The sequence below is a fragment of the Cervus canadensis genome, chromosome 8 (assembly GCF_019320065.1).
Source record: "Cervus canadensis isolate Bull #8, Minnesota chromosome 8, ASM1932006v1, whole genome shotgun sequence".
Classification (NCBI taxonomy): domain Eukaryota; kingdom Metazoa; phylum Chordata; class Mammalia; order Artiodactyla; family Cervidae; genus Cervus; species Cervus canadensis.
Window position 1 is genome coordinate 64,642,802 of NC_057393.1, and position 21,822 is coordinate 64,664,623.

General features: G+C 39.9%; 1 protein-coding gene and 1 long non-coding RNA gene across 5 annotated transcripts; one reads left to right on the plus strand and one right to left on the minus strand.

Moving 5' to 3' along the window:
• Positions 1–1,484: 1,484 nt before the first annotated feature.
• On the plus strand, positions 1,485–20,451 carry PLA2G12B (phospholipase A2 group XIIB). 4 transcript variants are annotated; one of them, XM_043475934.1, is made up of 4 exons: positions 1,485–1,846; positions 11,350–11,438; positions 15,003–15,168; positions 20,027–20,451. In XM_043475934.1, the coding sequence occupies exons 1-4, from the start codon at positions 1,636–1,638 to the stop codon at positions 20,146–20,148; spliced, it is 588 nt and encodes a 195-aa protein (XP_043331869.1). In that variant the 5' UTR covers positions 1,485–1,635; the 3' UTR covers positions 20,149–20,451. The 4 variants fall into 4 exon arrangements, with proteins under 4 accessions (XP_043331869.1, XP_043331870.1, XP_043331871.1 ...); XM_043475935.1 differs by having other exon boundaries at positions 20,030–20,451; XM_043475936.1 differs by having other exon boundaries at positions 11,350–11,426.
• Positions 6,656–20,896, minus strand: LOC122446115. The gene is made up of 4 exons (XR_006270772.1): positions 20,739–20,896; positions 11,792–11,851; positions 10,395–10,481; positions 6,656–6,848 (listed from the first exon to the last, which is right to left on the minus strand). It is a non-coding gene; the product is annotated as an uncharacterized LOC122446115 (long non-coding RNA).
• Positions 20,897–21,822: the final 926 nt, after the last annotated feature.

The following is a 21,822-nucleotide window of genomic DNA, read 5'->3' on the forward strand; positions in this document are numbered from 1 at the left end:
AGCAACTGGCAATGCTTTCAGTTGTATGAACTGAAGTTATTAAAAGTATAAATTTTAATGACTTAATAAATGAATTTGCAGAAAAGTGAGAAAAATAATCAAGGTGTCACACATTAATAAAGTATTACATATTATATTATATAAAACTACGACACCAAAAATATTTTTGCACTTTGTAAGTTTATATTGTTACTCAGTTATCACTATTACCCAATATTTATAACACAATAAAACATTTTTTTTAAAGAAAAAAGCTTTCTATTTTAGGTCCTTTAATGGCAATTTCCCCTGCTTTTTGAAAAGGAGTTCCACTTTTCATTTTAACTGGTTATATAGCTGGTTCTGTCTCTCAGCCTTGATAGCCTGTTTATCCTTGACTGAGTCATTTGTATCTCAGTTTTCTCACCTCTCAAATGGGTATGGTATTTACCTTTCTTTGTAGAACTGATGTGAAATTAAAATACACACACATACACACAATGGTTTGAAAAAGTATAGGTACTTTAAAATACTGGTGACATTGCTGCTGTTCATATGAAATATTTTATAATGAGTACCATTACTGGAGTCTTTAGACAAATACATTTCTTATCTACAATGAAGAAATTTAATTCACTATTTTCTGTGATTTCCAGACTTGACAGAGAAGCAAAATGACTCATTTGATCCATAGTTATTACTTTTCAGCCTAGTCATTTCATGGATAAAATTTATTTCTTCACATGACTAAAAGCAAAGTATAAACTGAAGATGACACCAAAACACTAGACTTCAGTCAACATTTTTAAAGCCTAAAATCTCAAATAGTGTTTCTGATAAACTCTCTTCTAAGCAACTCAATGGAAGAATAACACTAAGAGTGCTGAGTTCCCCAAGTTCTATCTCAACCTGTATACACCAGGTGCAGCTGAGTGTAAATAAAAATACTGCTGTAAATACAGAGGCAAAAATGCCCCAGCAGTAGGTTGGCTATGATGGGGAGCTCTGTCAGATTAGAGGACAGAGTCTGAGAGCCAAGCAGGCACAGACACAGAAGGCGGGGTGCTAAATCTGAATGCCGCATTCACAGACACTTAGAGCAAACTCTGACAATACCCAGACCACTGGTACAGGTGCCACTGTTGACTCACCATCATTGGGGGTTTCCTGAGTCTTTTTATACATCTTCCCGTAGCTCACTAAACACCATCTGTAGGTGACAGGCTTAGGGGTGTGGCCAGGTCCTTTGTGTCAAAAGGCTGGTCCTGGGGGACCAAACTTGTAACTAATCTGTAGGTTAACCAGCTTGTCTGGGGTAGAATTCCAATTGCTCCACAACTTATGCCTCCAGAAGCTGACTAACTTCCCTGCTCCAGGGCCGGGGAATCCACTGTGAAGTGTTCGCTCTCTCACCAGCCGTCCCCCAGATAGGCCCTCCTACTGCCTAACCTTTGCCCTTTCTAATTGCCCTGATCTCATCCTAACCTCCATAGCTGTGTTTAAAGTCCACCTCTGGGGAACACACAGATTGAGCGTTCCAGGTAACCCCTTTTCCAGTCCTGCCTGGCATCTGGCCGGTGGGCTGTGTATCTGGACTTCCCGGGACACTGGCTGGGGGAGTTTGAGGGGGGACCTCAGCACCCACCTGGCTACAGGATGACGCCGGCCGTCAGCTTCTTGATCTTGTGGCTCAGCCTGGCTGGTGGCCTGGCGCAGAGCGACACCAGCCCTGACGCAGAGGAGTCCTATTCAGACTGGGGCCTTCGGCACATCCGGGGCAGCTTTGAATCTGTCAACAGCTACTTCGATTCCTTTCTGGAGCTGCTGGGAGGGAAAAATGGCGTCTGTCAGTACAGGTGTCGATATGGTGAGTGAACGGTTTCCCTTCCTGTGAAACTATCGCTGGTGGACCTGTGAACAGCCTGAGCAGGGCCACAGTCTGTCATGCACTTTTTCCCTGTTATCCACTTCTTAGAGGGTAGTTGCCAGATTCAGAAAATTAAAATGCAGAATGCCCAGTGAACTCTCAATTTCAAATAAACAACCAATATTTGTTAAAATATTTGAGATGTTTGGAACATGCTTATAATGACAAATTACTGATTGTTTATCTGAAATATATATTTCACTGCACTTCCTGTGTTTTATCTGGCAAACCTACTCCAAGGAGTTTTGCAATACTTGTCCCCTGGGACCATTTTAATGGGTTTGTTTTGAGGCAGGTAGATACTTAGAAAAAGGTGGCAAGGGGGAAAACGAATAGGTGATGTCTTTGTGAGGTGCTCCTGGGGCTGAAAACTGAAGCTGATCATTCAGGGAAAATTTTGAGCTTCCTCAGTCACTCTGTGCCTAGCTTGGAAATAGATTCTCCTCTCACTCTCATACAGTTCACACCTTCCTCCCAACTGTGTCAGTCTCTGATCACTTTGCCTAACCCCACCCCCACCCCCAACCCCATCCCAACCCCACCCCACCCCCCACCCCACACCAAGAGAGCTGTCCCTGCCTCAGTCAGCAATGGCAGGCCTTACGTGAGTAAGATGGGCATCTGCCAGCCGCCTCTGCCCACCAGGGATCAGTCCCTGAGTGACCACACTGTCCCCTCAGGCCTGGTCTTGGATGTGGAACTGAATGGGTAGGAGCACTACCTCGCCCAAGTTGTAAAGAGGGTACATGGGAAGCTGCGTGCAGGCCTAGCTGCAAAACAGCAGACCCTGAGGCCCGTTCTTGCTTTCCCCCACACTGGAATTCAGTGTAATGGGAGCAGAAAGCGGGGCCCTGGACCTTACAGCTGGGAGGCAAGGGGTAACTTCCAAAGAAAATGTTTTTGAAAGCATACACAGTCTCCTAACAGCATCCATTTCATTGTTTAGTTTATCAAATGTTTCATCATGGGATTAAGAGATGAAAATGGTGATTGAGCCTAGAAGGAAAACATTTGAGAAATATTCTCTCCAGACACAACAGATAAAACTCAGCTTGGAGAGAGACTCAAAAAAGCCACACACTTGCTGGGCTCAGCCAATGTCTTGCACTCCTTTCTTATCCCTGAGCAGGGGGAATCTCTTCTTAGAAACTGAAAGTGACTAAGAGACTGTGGTTAACATTCCAGAACCAAAATTTTTACAGAATAGAAGCTTTAACCTCAGAGGGAGATAGTGAAAAAAAGGAAGCTGCAGCATCTCTGTGACGATTCCATAGAGTAAACCTGTGCTAGGGCCCACCTGGACTGCTAGCCACGTCTTCATCCAAGGTGTGTTGGACAAATGCAGAGATGCCTTGTCACAGAGACCATGCTCACCGAGTTTGCATGGATGAGGCAGGAAAGGGTTAACTCCAGGTATTTGATAAACACAGGTGCTCCTTTCCTCCCTAGTGGCAACACAAGACTTATTAAGTCTGTGGTTTAGCAAATAGAAAACAGCAGGATTTTTTTTTTTTTTCTTCTTTTTTCTTTCTTTAGGGAAACAAGACCCAAACCCTCTTCTCTAGTAAAATGGCATTAAAAGATTTCAGCAAAGTTTGGTGCAAGTTTCCACCTGGGTCAGTCGATGCAGCAATCACTGGTGGGGGATGGGAATAGTCAACAGAGATATTACAGGGTCGCAAGTAACTCCAGTCACTCTGCAAAATGGAACCTGTCCAAAGAGGGACCTGAAAACCATATAGGAAAGAGGGGGTTAACCCTTGTTACCTTTGGAATGCAGAGAGCCAAGAACCTGAAGGCTGCACCCAAACTATCTTCTCAAGAAGTACAAACTATCTTCTCAAGTTGATTGAGCATCAAGCAGGCTTTTGAACAGATAACATCTAATAACTAACTGTTCTTTTACAGTTTGCCTTGTGACACATTTCTTGTGCAAAACACTTTCTTCAAAGCACTGACTCCCAATCTTGCCTGTGCTGCAAATCCCTTTAAGGGCTTGTTTAAAAAGACTGCTTCACCCCCACCCCTCGTATACTGATTGGGTAGGTCTGGGGCGGGGCCAGAAAATCTGCGTTTCTAAGAGTTCCCAGGTGATCCTGCTGCTGCTAGGGTCCTGGGATCACACTTGGGGTGGGGGTGGGGGAACTCCTTTAAAAACTGCAGTTTTTTCTTTTCTTCCAGGAGGAACAATTTAGCAACAGTTAGTCTACAAGAAAAATTGTCGTTTGGTAGGTGCTTATCACTACTTAAAACAGTGGTTCCTACCTCACTCAGCACTTAGAATCACCTGGGCAGCTCTAAAAAACACTTGCTGTCCGAATCAATTAAAAGGGAATCTCCTTCGGTTGGACCCAGACATCATTATTTTTAATGTTTCCCAGGTGATTACAAATTGCAGCTAAAGTAGACAACACTATTTAAGGGATCATTCTGGAAGAACTTCAGCCCATAGTTGTTCAGACAGGCAATTTGTGCTTGTATCCTGCTAGCCTGTCATCACTATTTGCCACACTTCTTCTACCTACAGTTTGTTTTCATGTTAACACACAAAATCTGCACTTACCAAAGGATTGGGCTATAAATATAGAGATTCAACATGAATCAAGAGCATACATTGTACACACACCTGGTCTCAGGAGTCTGCACTAATGTGAACACGATTGCCTCTCCCACCTCAGGGATTCTGATTCAATAGGGCTGTGCTCGGGACAGCACAAATGGTCCTTGAACCAGACTTTGATGGAAAAAATCAAGGGTTTGATCTGGGGGTGGGAGGTGCAGGACATCTCATTGCTAGTGACCTTGGACAAGTTCCCTAACTTTCTCAACCTTTGTTTCCTTATGTTTATATCTAATGCTAATAATATCTATCTTGCAAGATTGTTATAAGAATTAAAGACACTGTATATATAAGAATTAGTGCTGTTAGAAAGTGAAAGTCACTCAGTTGCGTCCAACTCTTTGTGACCCCATGAACTGGAACAGCCCACCAGGCTCCTCTGTCCATGGGATTCTCCAGGCCAGCATACTGGAGTGGGTAGCCATTCCCTTCACCAGGGGATCTTCCCGACCCAGGGATTGTATCCTGGCCTCCTGCATTGCAGGCAGATTCTTTACATCTGACCCAAGCTACCAAGTAGAGCATGGCAGGTACCAAATTTTATAAATGTTTGAGAAAGATGGTCTAGAGAACAAGTTAACTATGCAATCAGATTCTTCTGATTCTTTTTCAATATAAAATTAAAAAACACAGAAATCCTAGTGGCTGGAAAACACCCTCTCAGCTTCTGGAAGAAATCATCAAATGATGATTTAGATATCCTGTGCCTTTATGAAGGTCTCTGGGGCAGAGTTTCTGTGTCTTGTATATCATGATTTAAGTTATCATGCACACTGTCACACTTGGATAAAAGGATAATTTTCTTCTTGGGTTAAGTTCTAGGAAAGCAGGTATCCTTAAACATCAGCGTTCTTATTTTCTAGAGAACTTTTTACCTGTTTGAAATTTTAGAGCAGAATTTTATGAACCTGTGAGTTTGTGTATTTTTCCAGGCAAAGAATTCACAGCCTTCATCAGATTCTTAGAGGATGTATAGCCTGAAAAAAGGAAAGAGCTACTGACTTAGAGGGCAAAGGTTGTTCTCAGGAAAGGTGATGAACTGTCGAGGTTTGCCAGGATGGGGGGCGGTGGTTCCTGGGACGAAGGACTTTAAATACTGAAACAGGGATTGTCCCAGACAAATCTTTGGGACAAGTTGCTCACTTGACCTCATACAGTAACTGAATCTGTTTTAGCGACTAGAATAGAGTTTATTGCTTCAGTTAAATTATCACAGTTCTGTTTTGCCCCCTTGCTGTGTTCCTCATGCTGTGTTTGAGGGTTTCTGGCAGGAAACAAAATGTGCACTTCAAATTCAGCACTCTGACCACTAGGTCAACCCCTAGTGGAACACAGAGCTGCCTCTGCCGAACCAGCTGCGTGGGGAGAAAGTATACATCCTCCCGTGTGGCTTAACCCTTAACCTGGGTGATAAACCCCAGACATTTTCACTGTGACAGAGAGAAAAACCGGATGGGCCCAGAAGGTAGTGGACCTGTCTGCTGGTAGAACTCTCATTTCATGCCTAACTCCCTTATTTGTCTTTTAAGTGTTTTGTGGTGTTTCACTTTAGTCAGATGTTTTAAATTTCCACAAGAGCAAGTCTATCGGTACTTCCTTTTATCTTCTGCATTTTTTGTTTTGCTTAAAGGACCATCCTCACATCAAGATCAAAACAGTTTTTGGCTTGTTTTTCCGTGAAAGCATCTGTGGCTAATATACATAATGAATGAGTGTTGCTGTGTTCTGAAAAGAATTTTTATGAGCACTAAATTTTCAATTTCAAGTTTCATATGTCACAAAATATTATCCTTGTTTTGACTTTTCCCCCAACCATTTAAAAATATAAAAATTATTTTTATCTGGCAGGTTATACAAGAACAGCCAATGGGCTGGACTCGGACCAGTATTTGCCAAGCTGATCCAGAAAATCAGGTGGTCAGTCTCCTATAGGTAGCCAAAACCCAAAATAAAACTAGTTTGTGACATCGTGCATAACTGATGCCTAGACTCAAAACATCAAACTGAAAAGACTCAACACAACTCAAATCTGCTCCAACTGTAACGTGCGAATCTGGTACATAATTTCTGTCTGGACTCAAACCATCACCTTTTTTCTTAGAATTTTTATTTCAAGCTTCACTCCTCAACAGACTTTCTGCAACTATCATGAAACATTAAATACAATAAAAGTAACTGTCATCAATAGCAGGCCAGGTAGGACACGTCTATAATTGGTGATCCATTATCTTTCAAACTGGGAGTTTTATCTTCTGTGAGTTATCAAGTCCAAAAAAAGCAGAGGGTAACTCAGGAAACTGGACTGAGTCTGCGGCAAAAACCCTTGAACAGAAAAAGAGTTAAATTTCACCATCATATTTAGACATTTGTTTGTTTACTGAAAATTTCCCCCTGATTTCTATAAACCTAGTATAAGTAGAACATTTGTAAAATAACAACCCAAAGAAATAAAATCACCATAGTCTCACTTCCGAGAGATAATACGCATTTAATTGTGTGATTATTTCCATATGTATAATTTGATTACTAGTATTATTTAATACACTTTACCCATTCCCCTACTCCCAGTGCAACACACACACAACAAGTTAGTAGAGTATCAATACTAAGTTATATTTCTCAAGGCCTTTGAAAAGTAATGGAGGAATCACTGGTGGGCTGGCAGACTCCGTCAACGAGTGCAGGACACTTCCATTACAAATAATAAGAAAGGCTGAGTGGAAATTAAATATTAAAACAAATACATATACACTCAAGCTAGAAAGAAATAAAGGGAAACCTTCAAGTTCCCGAAATGAAGAGGAAACACAAAACTGAGTGCTAGCAGGGGCTTGTGCTGCTGCGGTCCTTGGAGGTGTCAGCCTGGAACATTATATATTGACTCCATGGGCTGAGGAATGTGCTTTAGTGACCATACAGAGAGAGGAGAAGAATTGTAAGGTTTGGGAAGTTGGAATTGAACAGTCTGCAGAAAGTTTAGAGCCTGGGAAACTGTCTAGTCTGTTTAAAAGGGATTAGAAGCAGCAAGGATGCTTTCTCTCCACCTGGGGGTGGGGCTTGGAGGAGGAATGAATACCCACTAAAAAATCACTACCTGAAGCATATTCTATGTACAGATGAGGAATCTGAATCTCTTCAGTTGGCCTGGTATGAGTATCCCAAGCTGAGAAATTAACAAATACCTGTGTGTCTCAATTATCCTCAGTCTCCTAGAGACACAGCAAAAGCTATTAGGGACTACTCTGCAGTATGTGACTCAGGGCACAGGAATTCTTTTAGAAAAACAAGCCCTTCTGAAAACAACTACATACCATTTGAAAAGATAATCCACAATGAGGGAGAGTCAGTGGACATTAAAAAATGAAAGGGCATCCCAAAGATTGGAGATAAAAAATCATAATATTTGAAATTATTAAAGACATAAAAGGATAGAAAATGTAATTAAAAAATAAAACAATGAAAATGAATACATAGGTTTGAAAGATTTAAATAGAACTCATAGAAATAAAAATTATAGTCATCAGAAGAAAACAATTCAGTGGATGGGTTACATATCGGATAATCTAGCAGCTAGTCAACCTAGAGATAATTAGTAAAGTAGAAAATAAATTGATGAAGCTAATAAAAATTCAGTACAGAGGGAAAAATAGGGAAAATATAAAAGAGAGATTAAGATACAAGAAGGACAGGATCAAAAAGATTCACCATTCAGCAGAAAGAGACCCAGAAGGAGAAATTATAGAGAATGAAGAAACAAAAATTCAGACAACGGCTGTGAATTCTCCAGAGGTGAAAGAGCCCAAGCCTTCAGATTGTTCCAGATATATAGACCACTTATAGATACACTGTAGTTAAACTGTGAGGACTGAAGAAATTGGAACTTCTGTATATTTCTGTTGGAAATACAAAATAGTACAGCTGCTGAAAAAAGCAGGCTGATAGTTCCTCAAAAAGTTAAACAGAATTTCTATATGACCCCCAAATTCCACTCCTTAGGTACATATACACGAAAGAACTGAAAACAGATATTCAAACCAACACTTGAAGACAGTTGATCATAGCAGCACTATTCACAAATAGCCAAAAACCAAAATACCATGGAAACAAATACCATGTCTATTAATGGTGGATGAATAAACTAACTGTAGTAGATCCAGAGAATGGAATATTATTCATACATAAAAAGGAATAAGTCCTGGTACATGCTACAATGTGGATAAACGTGAAAGATGGAGATTTTTCTAAAAATGGGTATTGGGTTTCTTTCTGGGATAATAAAAATGTTCTAAAACTAGATTATGGTGATGGTCTCACAGCTAAAACCCACTGAATTATGTTAAATGAGTGAATATATAATATGTGAATTTTATCTCAATAAAGCTGTTGTAGAAAAAGATGTAATGAAAAAAGATTCAAATCATAATGGCAACTGCAGTAGTTAAGTATTGCTGAGAAACAAGTGACCCACAAACTTAGCAGCTAAAAATAGCAAACATTTAATAAACATTTACTGTATCACACAGGGTGAGGGATCTAGACGCTCTTCTGGGTGGTTCTGGCTCTGAGTTTCTAATAAGGGTTCTAATCACACTGTCTGTTGATACTACAGCCTCTGAAGATATGACTGAAGCTGGAGATCTCCTTCCAAACTCATGTGGCTGTTAGCAGGAGGCTTTAGTCCTTTGCCACATGGACCTTTCCATGACAGAAGTTTGTAGTCTTTTATAATGTGATTTTGGAAGCAACATACTTCCATTTCTGCCATATTCTGTTGGTCACACGGACCAACCACAGGACAGTACACACGGGTATAAAGACACCAGGACAGGGAAAACTGAGAGCTATCTTGAACAACTGTCTTATAAACACATTGTACCACAGCAACAAATACCCAAACAGACTACGGCAGAGACTTCTTATTGTCCCTGTTTTTTCTACATTCATAAGTCCTCCTTCCAACTTCAAGCAGGGCTCACGGCTGCCTACATTGAAAAAAAACCTTCATTTCCTAGCCCACTTTTGAAGTAGGTGTTGCCATATGATGAAAGTCTGGCCAAAGGGAAGTAAGAGGAGGTGATGTGTGTAATATTCTGGAATGGGTTATTAAAGAGAGGGCCTCTGACCTTTTCACCTCCTTCTTCCATTCTGCTATTTGTAATATGGATGTGTTGGTTGAAGTACCATCTTGGATCATGGGACCCAGGGCTACATTCCAGGGCTGGTAGAGCAGAAGGTTAGAAGTAGCCTCGGTTCCAGAAAAGAGCAGACATCATTCCAGCCTTCTGAGCCTTAATTTTAGATCCTGATGTTATTAAGATATTCTGTCTTGTTTAAGCATCTGAATAACATAGTTTGTAGGAGATATAATAAACATATGGAGTAAATTATAACACTCTATTGAAAGACATAAAGATCTAAGTAAATGGAAAGCTATATTAGGCTCATATCTGGAAATTTAGAATATTCTAAGAAATTCAGTTGTCTCCAAATTAATCTGTAAAGTCAATGTATTTTCAATAAAAATCCTGATGCTGTCTCTTGTAGAATATAATAAGTGGACTCTCAAATTCATATGCAAGAGTAAATGTCCAAGAGTAATCAAGACAATTTTTAAGAATAAAAGGAGGGAGAGCTTTAAAGCATAGACTTAGCATCTAAAACTTAAAACAGAAAGATGGGGTGTAAAGAGACTTCAACTATACTTGTAACATTTAATTAAGCATAAAAAATTTATAGCAAGTTTGGCAACATTGACATTCATTATCTCTGTGTAGTGGGTACATAGGTATTTGTTTCTCTGACTTTAGTGTTGAAATAGTTCATAATAAAAAATAATTAAGAATAAAATACCTGATAGGAGAAACTTACAGAAGAGAAAGAAGAAATGCCATGTGTCTCACTTGGAGGATTAATTCTTGGCTTATTTCCTCAGTCTTTTGCTATGTCTTGCATCTCCTATAAGAAGCAGAGGAATGAGGGGAAAGAGCATGGGTTTCGGAGACAAACAGGAAAACTGGATTTATATCCCAATTCCTCTCACTTTCTATATGACTTAGGCAAGTCACTAAACTTCTTAGTCCTATATTTCTTACCTGGATAATGGCATAAAAATACTCACTGCCGATGACTGTTCTGAGGTCATCTAAGGTCAAGATTATCTTTATCTGTAATGACTACCCTTGATACACTGACAAGGCTTCTCTGTATATATTTGCAAGACTATAAAAAAACCCAAAAGCCATGGAGGAGAAACCAAGAAATCCAAAGCTTTTCAGATAGTTTTGCCTTAGTTCTATGACATAATCAACTACAATATTGTATAGGCATGTTTTCTTTGTATTTTAGTAAATAATGCTTTGCCTACATTTATGGAATCTTGCAAAATTTCCTTCAAGCTATTCTAAAAATGTTTGTGGTATTATTTTAATTCTGATCCCTTAAGTGTATGATCAGGTGGTGGTCTTTGTGTATAGTATGTGGTCTTACAGTGGATAGAAGAATGAGAGACCTTAAGTTTTAGTTTGGTTTTGCCATGGACCTCATCTTCAAGGTCACCCATGTAAGAAATGTTAGAATTGTTAGTAAATAAATGCTCATAAAACTTTTCAAGATTGGGAGAAAAGTGCCAGTCTGGTCTGGAGATTATTACTTTTTTATGATATCATCACTGTCATCATCACCACCTAATTTAAGTCGGTGATGAGCAGTGACTTTTAAAGGAAAAGTTGAATATACTTTTACACAATTTTTATTTGATGAATGTTTCCAAATGCTTCATTTCTAAACACTTCTTCCTGCTTCTTTCCTCTCTTTCCCCTGCTAGGAAAGACACCAATGCCCAGACCTGGCTACAAGCCTCAGGAGCCCAATGGCTGCAGCTCCTATTTCCTGGGTCTCAAGGTACCAGAAAGAGTATGTACACCACCATTGTTTCCTTAGTTGACTGGTTTTGACTAAGACTAATCTAAGAGGTCTCTCTGATGGAACTCATTACTTATGGAATATGGTTGAGCAATATAATTAGTATTTTAAACTGGATACAGAGAAAAGGAGATAATTTTCAAAGAAAGCATCTGATTTCCTTTTCTCAGGTGCAGCTGTCCCTCAGATTAGCCATTGGGTAGTGAACTTTGAAGTCACCAGTGCAAACATCAGCTGAGCCTTAGCAAACCAAGCATAACTTAATTTGAAATAGATCAGACAAGTGTGACTTCTTCAAATTGGTGAGACTTTCTAGAGATGTACTGGAGCAAGCTGGTACTGACCAGTGAGGGCTGATTGCTGTATCCTCAGGACTTTTGCAAGTGGCCGACTTCATGTCTGAACTGTTAAATCAATCATGTTTGGAGTATTAGCACCATAGAAATCTGTAAACACACACACACACACATATCGTCCCCTGCCAACCAGCTGCTGGCTAAAACATTTTTCACTTTGCCAACTGACTATTTCTCAAACTATCAGCTTCCTCTAAAAACAAGTAATAATTTTTTAAAGACCCCTCAGAAACCCTTTTACCTTTTTCACTTTAGAAAAGAAGCTTCATGTAAAAATTGGTAGAAGGATTTCATACCTTGTTTTGAATTCTAAGCTGGTCCTACTCTTGTATTTCTTGCCTCCAGTGTCCACAGCTATCAGAACTACTGTGTTTTCTTTTGTGGGAGCTCTCAATGACCTTTTACATATTCCATAGACACAGAGTCTGCCTGGTTGATTGTGTGGATTTAATCTGCAGCTCGTACAGCTGTTGGGAAGGTTTTGGGTCTTCTTCCTTAGCCACACTGCCCCTGGATTTCAACTGTGGTTTTTTTTTACACCTTGGGATATGGGTCACCCACTGGGGTTTGCTCCTGAGACTTCCCTGGAGGACTTGGGTTTGCCCCTCTGAGGGCCAGGTGTGGAGGTGGTGCAGCTGCTTGGGTTGCGGGGATTCTGGCAGCTCCAGGTACTCAGGGGAGTTGGTGGCTAGAGGAGCAGGAAACACAGTGCTCTAGAAGGGTACGGCAACCAGTGTTGGCCCATACGCACCAGTATTCTTGCCTGGAGAAGCCCCCTCCCTGACAGAGAAGCCTGGCAGGCCACAGTCTGCAGAGTTGCAAAGTCAGACACTACCAAAGTGACCCTGTGCACAGAGATGCAAGACTCTTTGTGCCTGTGGCAGCTCTGCCCCAGTGAGAGTTGAGGGTGAATGTGACACAACTGCTTGGCTTGTGGGGACCTTGGTGATGCCAAGTGTGCAGGGACACGGACTGCCTCCGCTGCAGGAGTTATGGCCCTATCAGAGTCTTTTTTCTTTTTCTGACTTTCTTTCCCCCCCCCCCCAATTATTTTTATTAGTTGGAGGCTAATTACTTACAATATTGTAGTGGTTTTTGCCATACATTGACATGAATCAGCCATGGATTTACATGTGTTCCCCATCCTGAACCCCCCTTCCCCCTCCCTCCCCATCCCATCCCTCTGGGTCATCCCTCTTGTTGCTGGTGATCAGAAGGTCTCTTTGGCCAGTCTTTCTCCATAGCTCTACCCATTCAGGGACTTAGAGGGCTCCCTTGCCTGGGGCCTTTCTCTGTTGTTCGATGCATCAGGCAGATAGAGGGACCCCCCTGGCTGGGGTCCTACTCTGTAGTTCAGTGCCTCAGGTGTTTGATGGGCCAGCCTCTGTTGTTCAGCTACCAATGCCGGTGTGTGGGGAAAGAGAGGCTATGGTGATGGCTCCACCCCCTCCACATGACTCAGCAGTATCCCCTTGCTTCCATGGCTGCCTGGCTTTCCTCCACAGGCATTTCCCACCACAGTCTCCTTCCTCACATCCGTACCCCCCTCCTGCCCCCATCTTTCTCTCTGCAGTCAACAGCAGCCCTCGCCCTGGTATTGCTCCACAATCCCTAAACTCCAGCTCCCAGCTGCTACACCTTCCAGGGGACCAGCATCCCTGTCCGGGGTATGTATGGCTGCAGCAAGGACTGTCTGATTCTCATCCCCTTTAGGCTGCCACAGATCAGCTCTTTCACTCTCAGCCTTAAATGTTTCTCCTATGACTCAGACAATTGCCCTGATGTAGGGATCGGATCCCTGCTTCAGTTCCCCAACTGGCCAAGGGCTTACTAACACTCCTGTTTTCCCCTCTAGTTCCTTCATCCTACGGAGTTTTGCGTGGTTCTATATATTCTTTTCTACTGGTCAGGTACTCCTGTCCGCTCTCAGCTGGTGTTCTGCATGCATCTCTGTGTCTAAAGGTGTATTCCTGATGTAATCGTGCAGAGAGATGTACTCCACGTCCACCTATTCCTTCGCCATCTTGTTCTCCTATGATTACTTCTCTTTAATCACTTATTGTACCATGTCCCTTCCCTCTTCAAGTGCATGCAAGCTAAGTTGCTTCAGTCATGTCTGATTCTTTGTGACACTATGGACTGTAGCCCACCAGGCTTCTCTGTTCACGGGATTCTCCAGGCAAGAATACATGAATGGGTTGCCATGACCTCTTCCAGGTCATGAATACACGAATGGGAATTCCCAACCCAGGGATGGAACCTAGACATCTCTTATGTCTCTGGCATTGGCAGGCAGGTTCTTTACCATTATGCCACCTGGGAAGCCCAATCAAATCTAACTTGTTACTTTGGAAGTCAAGGCCATCTATCAACTTGTCTTTTTCCCTAATTAAAAAGTACATATAATTAAAGACCCTTGATAAGACCCTTGAATGACTAAACTGGTTGACTTGCTTATATATGATTTACTTATCACTTCCTTTCTTTACTTGTTATATCTTAAATATACCTTCATCTAATAATCCTCTACAAAAATTCCCATTTGATATCTCTGTGTGTGGAAGTCTATGAACTTAGTTTATGACAGATTTATAATTGTTTATAGGATACTTTATAAATGTGTATGTGTATATATATGTTAGAAGTTGTTTGATCGTAGTCCCCTTGTGGTCAGGAACTATGTTCTATACCCTACTCTATTCCCCAACACGTTACAAACAGATACACACACTTAAAACAGTGCTGCATGGAATGGGTCCCTGCAAAATCCTGGTGACCTCTTTGTGAACTAAGGCTTAATTTTTCATACTTCTGAGCCTTGGAATCTTTGGTTTAAAAAAAAAAAATCTCACACAGTAAAGGTTTTAGTTGAATTTGAAAGTATTGAAGCTCTGTCCTCTTGCCTCACTTTCTGATTTTCTATTTTTAGCTCCATAGTGGCCTGTGAATTTGAAAACTACTAAAATATAAAAGAAAAAGTAGAAAAAGGGGCCATTCAAAGTTATTAAACTAATGGCTAGATCAAAACTTAGCATCCTGTGACTGTCAACTTGATGTATTCTTTCCTGTCATCTGGTGCTTCTGAACTGATCTGAATCTGTAACAGGAATTTGAGAACAAGGTAGGCAAGGTTGCCTAAGGTCCTTGGTCTAAACGTGGCATTTTCTTCCTTCTCTTTTCTTCCTTCACTTTTCTCCAGATGGACTTGGGCATTCCAGCAATGACCAAGTGCTGCAACCAGCTGGATGTCTGTTACGACACTTGTGGTGCCAACAAGTATCGTTGTGATGCAAAATTCCGATGGTGTCTCCACTCTATCTGCTCTGACCTTAAACGGAGTTTGGGCTTTGTCTCCAATGTGGAAGGTAGGTATCTTAAGTGCATTGACCTGTGAGCAGAGAGGATGGTACGTTTTCACACAGAAATGTAACCAGAGCCCCTTTACTCAAAGAGACCATCAGAGTTCACTGATCTTTCTTTATAGAACTCTGTGACCAATGAAGCAAGGGGGAAGGGAGACTCTGGGCAATCCTTCACGAAAGTTCTTGCTGTCCTGCCCAGGAGCTGCTGGCGCCACTCCTGATGGACAGGGCCACACCAAAGCCTTCCCAGAGGATAAAAATCTATCCTCTAAGACCAGAACAAGCGTTGCCCAACTGGCTTTCATTATCCATTCCACTGTTAAATAATTTTCCATATCAGGAATTATTCTGTATAGGTCTATGGGGTTTGGTTGAAGCTTTTTTTTTTTCTTTTTCTTATTTTGTTCTCAGTAAGAGAAAGAGTTTTTAAAAACCTATCTTCTTTTTGTGTAAAGTTATCTATATTCTCAAGGATAATTATTTAAAAATGACTGCTTAGCTGCCTAACTTCTAGCAGTGATTCTATAATTTCTTTTTCCTAATTTATCTTAGGAAAATTGTAATTCTTTAGTTTCTGAAGCCCAAACAATATATCCAAGTATTAGTGTTGCATACTTTTAGATGGTAAAGTTTGAAATTCAGGCTTATGAAGAGCTGGCTTTATGCTACTGGGAAAGTCAGCCACAGGAAGAAGCTTGGATCCTGTTATAGGTCAATGTCTAGAGTGTTGTTCTAAAGTGAATGTGCATAGACTTGAAAATATGAATAATTAATGAGGCTCTGTAAATGCACCTATCTTCTTTTTTTTTTTTTTTCCTATCTTCTATCTGTACCTATAAAAGGTGAAAAATGCCTGCTGCTAATCTAGGGTCAGGTCAAGTTACTCCCCACAATAAATTTTAGAACAATTTCATCACTCCACAAAGAAATCCCAGAGCCATTAGCAGTCTCACCACAATGTTCCCCTGTCTAGTTCTAGGCAACCATTAGTCTTCTGTCTCTATAAATTTGCTATTCTGGACAATTCATATAAATGGAATTACAAATATGTGGTCTTCTGTGACTGGATTCTTTCATTTGGTAAGGTTTATCCATATTGTAGTGTGCATCAGTATTTCATTCCTTTTTAATTGTTGAATAATATTCCATTATATGGATAAAACAAGTTTTCTTTCATCAATTGATGGACATTTGGGTTGTCTCCACTTTGGACTATTATAAATAATTCCGGTATGAACATTTATTTACAAGTATTTGTGGTGACATGTTTTCATTTGTCTTGGATATATATCTAGGAGGGGAATTTCTAGGTTATTTGCTAAGTTTGTGACAAATTGATTTCCAAAATAGCTACCCCATTTCACATTCCCACCAGCAATGTATTAAGGCTCCAATTTCTCCACATCCTTGCCAACACCTGTTATTATCTATCTATTTTATTATAGACCCTATTGGGTGTGAAGTTATATCTCATTGTGGTTTTGATTTACATTTCCCTGTGGGCTAATGATGTTGAGCATCTTTTCATGTGCTTATTAGCCATTAAATAATTGCTTTGGAGAAATGTCTATTCATTTGCCACCGTTAAAATTGGGCTCTCTTTTTATTATTGAGTCATAAGACACTTTATATATTTTGGATGTAAATCTTTTAAGAGATATATGACTTGCAAATGCTTTCTCTCATTTTATGGATTGACTTTTCACTTTCTTGATGATATAATTTGTAGTCCAGAAGTTTTACATTTTGCTTAAGTCCATTTTTATCTTTTGAATTTCTTGTACTTTTGATGTCATATGTAAAAGGGCTTTGCCAAACTCAAAGTCACTATGTTTTCTTCTAAAAGTTTTGTTTTAGCTCATATATTTAAATCTATGATCCATTTTAGTTAATTTTTCTGTATGGTGTAAGAAAGAGATCCAGCTTAATTCTTTTGTATATGGATATACACCATTTGTTAAATAAAAGACTATTCTTTCCCACCACTTGTTCCTGCACCATTTGTTGAAAGAGACTATTCTTTTCCACATTAAATTGTTTTTGCACCCTTGCCAAAAAAATCAATTTGTCATAAATGCAGTGTTTATTTCAAGACTTTCAATTCAATTCTATTGATTTATGCCAGTACCACACTGTTTTTATTACTTTAATTTTGTAGTAAAATCTGAAATCAAGAAGTGTCCTTCAACTTTGTTCAAGATTTTTTCAGATATTCTGTATCTCTTTCATTTCTACATGAATTTTAGGTTCAATTTGTCAATTTCTTCAAGAAATGGCAGGTGAAATTTTGATAAGACTTTTGTTGGCTCTGTAGATCCAATTGAGGAATACTGCCATCTTAAAATTATGTTTTCTGACCACTGAACATGGATTTATTTCCACTTATTTGGATCTATTTTAATTTTTTTTAACTTTTTATTTTATATTGGAGTATTTTTGATTAAAAATGTTGTGCTAGTTTCAAGTGTCCAACAAAGTGATTCAGTTATACCTATACATTTATCTTTCTTTTCAAATTATTTTCCCAATCAGTTTGTTATGAAATATTGAGCAGAGTTCACTGTTGGTACCTGAGTTACAGTAGGTCCTTGTTGGTTATCCATTTTAAATATGGCAGTGTGTACATGTCAACCCCAAACTCCCTAACTATCCCTCCTAGCAGTTCTATTAATAAGAAGAAAGTTCATAGCAATAAATGTCAACATCAAGAAATAAGATCTCACATCAACAACCTAACTTTACACCCCAAAGAACCAATAAAAGAAAAGCAAATTAAGTCCAAAGATTGTAGAAGGAAGGAAGGAAGGAAGATCAGAGTGGAAACAAATGAAATGAAGACTAAAAGGACAACAGAAAAGATCAATTAAATTAGGAGATTTTTTTAAAAAGACAGACAAAATAGACAAAACTTTAGCTACATTTGCCAAGAATAAAAAAAAGGGAGGTGAAAATAAAATCAGAAATAAAAGAGAAAACATTAAAACTAATATCACAGAAATATAAAGGACCATAAGAGTCTACTATGAAAAATTATACACTAACAAGTTAGACAGCCTAGAAGAAACAGATGGATTCCTCAAAACAAACAACCTATCAAGAATGAATCATGAGGAAATAGAAAAATTTGAACAGAACTGTTACTAGTAAGGAAACTGAATCAGTAATCAAAAATCTCCCAACAAACAAAAAATTTAGGATCAGATGGTTTCACTTTTTTTTTTTAAAGGTGGAAAATTTCTATATATGTTAATTTAATTAGAGATAAATTTTACATGAAGTTAACAAAAACATCGAATTTCAAAAAAATTATTAATAAGCATTATTTCTTAAGAGAAGTCATTGAAATTTACAAAAAATACTAAAAGACATGAAAAAACTTGCATCATTATTTTGAAATTGATGCTTCAAATTTAGCCAAGAACATTATTCTCTACCATTTCCTCTCTCATCTCTGATTTCTGTTGTTATATCTGTTCCATGTCATACAGAAAGTGTCTAACCCAAAAGATCTGGGTTATTAAAACTCTGCACATTCCCAAGAAATGGCTATTTTCTAGCCATGCTAGCTGATGACTAGCCCTTCATCAGCTCTGGGGAAGTGAACTCTTGGAAAATTCCGACTGATGAAATGTTTTGGATGCCTAAGATCTTGAGCCAAACTATACCAGTTGGTCTAGATGGCTTATACAATCAGTGTATTTTATGGTGAATACCTGCTTTCCTTCTGGGGGTCTGGGAGTACCAGTGACTGAAATCAGTCACATAAGCATCATATGCCTATGTAACTGATGCCCAATAAAATCCCTGGACTCTAGATTCAGGTGAGGTTCCTGGTTGGTAACCAGATAGCTTCACTTTTAAAGTGGCTTCAACATTCAAAGAAAAATTAATCGGCTATTTAAGCGGCTTCAACATTTAAAGAAGAATTAATACCAATCCTCTCCTCTGTCTATGGGATACTCCAGACAAGAATACTAGAGTGGTAGCCATTCCCTTCTCCAGGGAATCTTTCCAACCCAAGGATTGAACCTGGGTCTCTCTCATTGCAGGCAGATTCTTCACCATCTGAGCTACCAGGGAAGCCCTCTCAGCCTTTCAAAAAGTTGAAGACAGGACTTCCCTGGTGGTTCAGTGGTTAAGACTCTGTGCTCCCAATGCAGGAAGCCCAGGTTTGATCCCTGGTCAGGAAACTAGATTCCACATCTCCAACTAAGAGCCCATAAGCTGCAACTAAAGATGCTGCATGTGGCAATGAAGACTCTGCAAGCTGCAACTAAGACTGGGCAGTCAAACTGAAAAAAAAAAAAAAAAGATTGAAGAGGAGGGAAAACTTCCAAACAAGTCTTATGAGGCCAGCCTTACCTATACCAAAGCCAGATAAGAACACCACACACACACACAAATTTACAGGCCAATATCCCTGATGAATACAGATGCACAAATCTTTCACAAAATGTTAGTAACCTAGTTATTTATCCCACACTTGAATAGGGAAAGCTATAGGAAACATAACAGTGTTATTTGAGTCTTCTGGAAAAAAAAATGTAATTTTCCATAGAGTGAGCATAGTGATGTGGGAGATTCTGATTGCTAGTCATGGTTTTGACCTGGAGGCCCCATAAAAGGAGGGCATCTCAAAGTGTGTTCTGCTTTATTAGATTGGCTAGAAGCTTCTCTGAAAAAGCTTTTCAGAAATCTTTTTTTCTTTTCCTTTTAAATTCTGTATTTGGGTCACTGCTTCTAACTTTCCTCTGGGTATCATGTTATCCTTGGAAATACACTGCCTCTTCAAAATTACTCAAACTACTACTTGGGGTAGTCTTGTATAGTAACCCTTATATTTCTCTTAATCTTTTTCAAGTAGCCTGTGATTCCCTGGCTGATACTGTGTTCAACACTGTATGGACTTTGGGCTGCCGGCCCTTTATGAACAGTCAGCGGGCAGCTTGCATCTGTGCAGAAGAGGAGAAAGAAGAGTTGTGAGGAAGAGGTGATCCCTTCCCCGTTTTGAGTGACACCACTCAAAGCTGTCAGCCTGGGAGACGGTAATATGGTGGATGTACCTCATCCTTTTCCCCAAAAGTTTGGATACCACAGAGCACAGAAAAGAAAACTATTTTCCAGCTGAAAGTGAGTCTTGACCTTTGAAAAGGAGGATTGGAAAAAAGACACAGAGTGATTTGAAAACTACTCTTCACTTTAACACCAATCTCCCCAACCAAGACATATTTGCCTGGAAATTCAGTGCTTACTTTGAAGACTAAAATAAAGACTAAAATACTGGAATTCTTGGAATTGATAATTATATTAATAAGTGAAATTTTGGAGAGTCCAACCATTCGAGAGGCAATGACTTTCCTCTGGTCCGTGTTTCAGTTGCTAATAAGCACCTCACATATCATAAAGTATAGTTTTTAGAAAATCTGAAAAGAGATGAATGAATTCCACTATCACCAATGTGCTTCCATTTCACTTAGAAGAGAACAGAACCCAACCTGGTAAATTCCTCCAAAGACAACAATTATAACCACTGGTGCTGAGAAGTTAAGAACAAGACAAGGTCAGAGACTTACTTGATTAAAGCCTGTGGAGGTGCAGGTCAGACAGAGTGAGGTCTCTGGGGTTCCATTTTTTCCCTTCATTGAACTGCTGCTGCTGCTGCTAAGTCACGTCAGTCGTGTCCGACTCTGTGCGATCCCATAGACGGCAGCCCACCAGGCTCCTCTGTCCCTGGGATTCTCCAGGCAAGAACACTGGAGTGGGTTGCCATTTCCTTCTCCAATGCATGAAAGTGAAAAGTGAAAGTGAAGTCGCTCAGTCATGTCCGACTCTTAGCGATCCCATGGACTGCAGCCTACCAGGCTCCTCCGTCCATGGGATGTTCCAAGCAAGAGTACTGGAGTGGGTTGCCACTGCCTACTCCGTTCATTGAACTAGTCCTGTTAAAATTCCCAATTACTAAGCGGTGTTAGTGTCATGTTAAGATCTGAGAAGCATTTGGTAAAAACTGCTACTGAAGACAGCTAGGAAAAGTCCGGGGAAACTGAAGGGAGTGAGAGACTGAGTCCTGGTTGCAATTAGAATCACCTGATGAGTATTAAAAACACTGGTTCTCAGCACTGATTGTAGATTAGAATCACCTGAGGAGTATTAAGACCCTAAAGAACCTCTGGGGGCTGGTGCCTACATACTGGTATTTTAGAAACACTCCTCAATGATTCTGATGCACTGAGGCCTGAGGACCACAGAAGTCAGGGACTGATAAACAAAGGCCTGGGCGTATCAGGCTTAGCACTTATTTGGGTGAAGTCACAGCTGGCCCTGTGCTAGGACGGCTGGGCTGAGCAGGGGTGGCAGGGCCTGTATGACCCAGGAAGCTAAACTAGTTACCCTTCAGCCCTTTACAGAAAAGTTTGCCAATCCCTGATTTAGATTGTTTTCTCCTTTTTCTTCCTTTTGTTAATGTTAGTGGTTCCGATACAAATTGTTGGTGCAGCCTTTTCTAAAAAGAAAAGTAGAAAAACTGTTTTCTGATCTTCTGTAAAGCCATAAAATGAATTGGCATATTTAGCAAGTGGATTTAACTGCGGATAACATTTATCTCTGTGGTTTAGGCTATTTACTTCAATAAAATTTATTAAGCACCTACAAAATAGA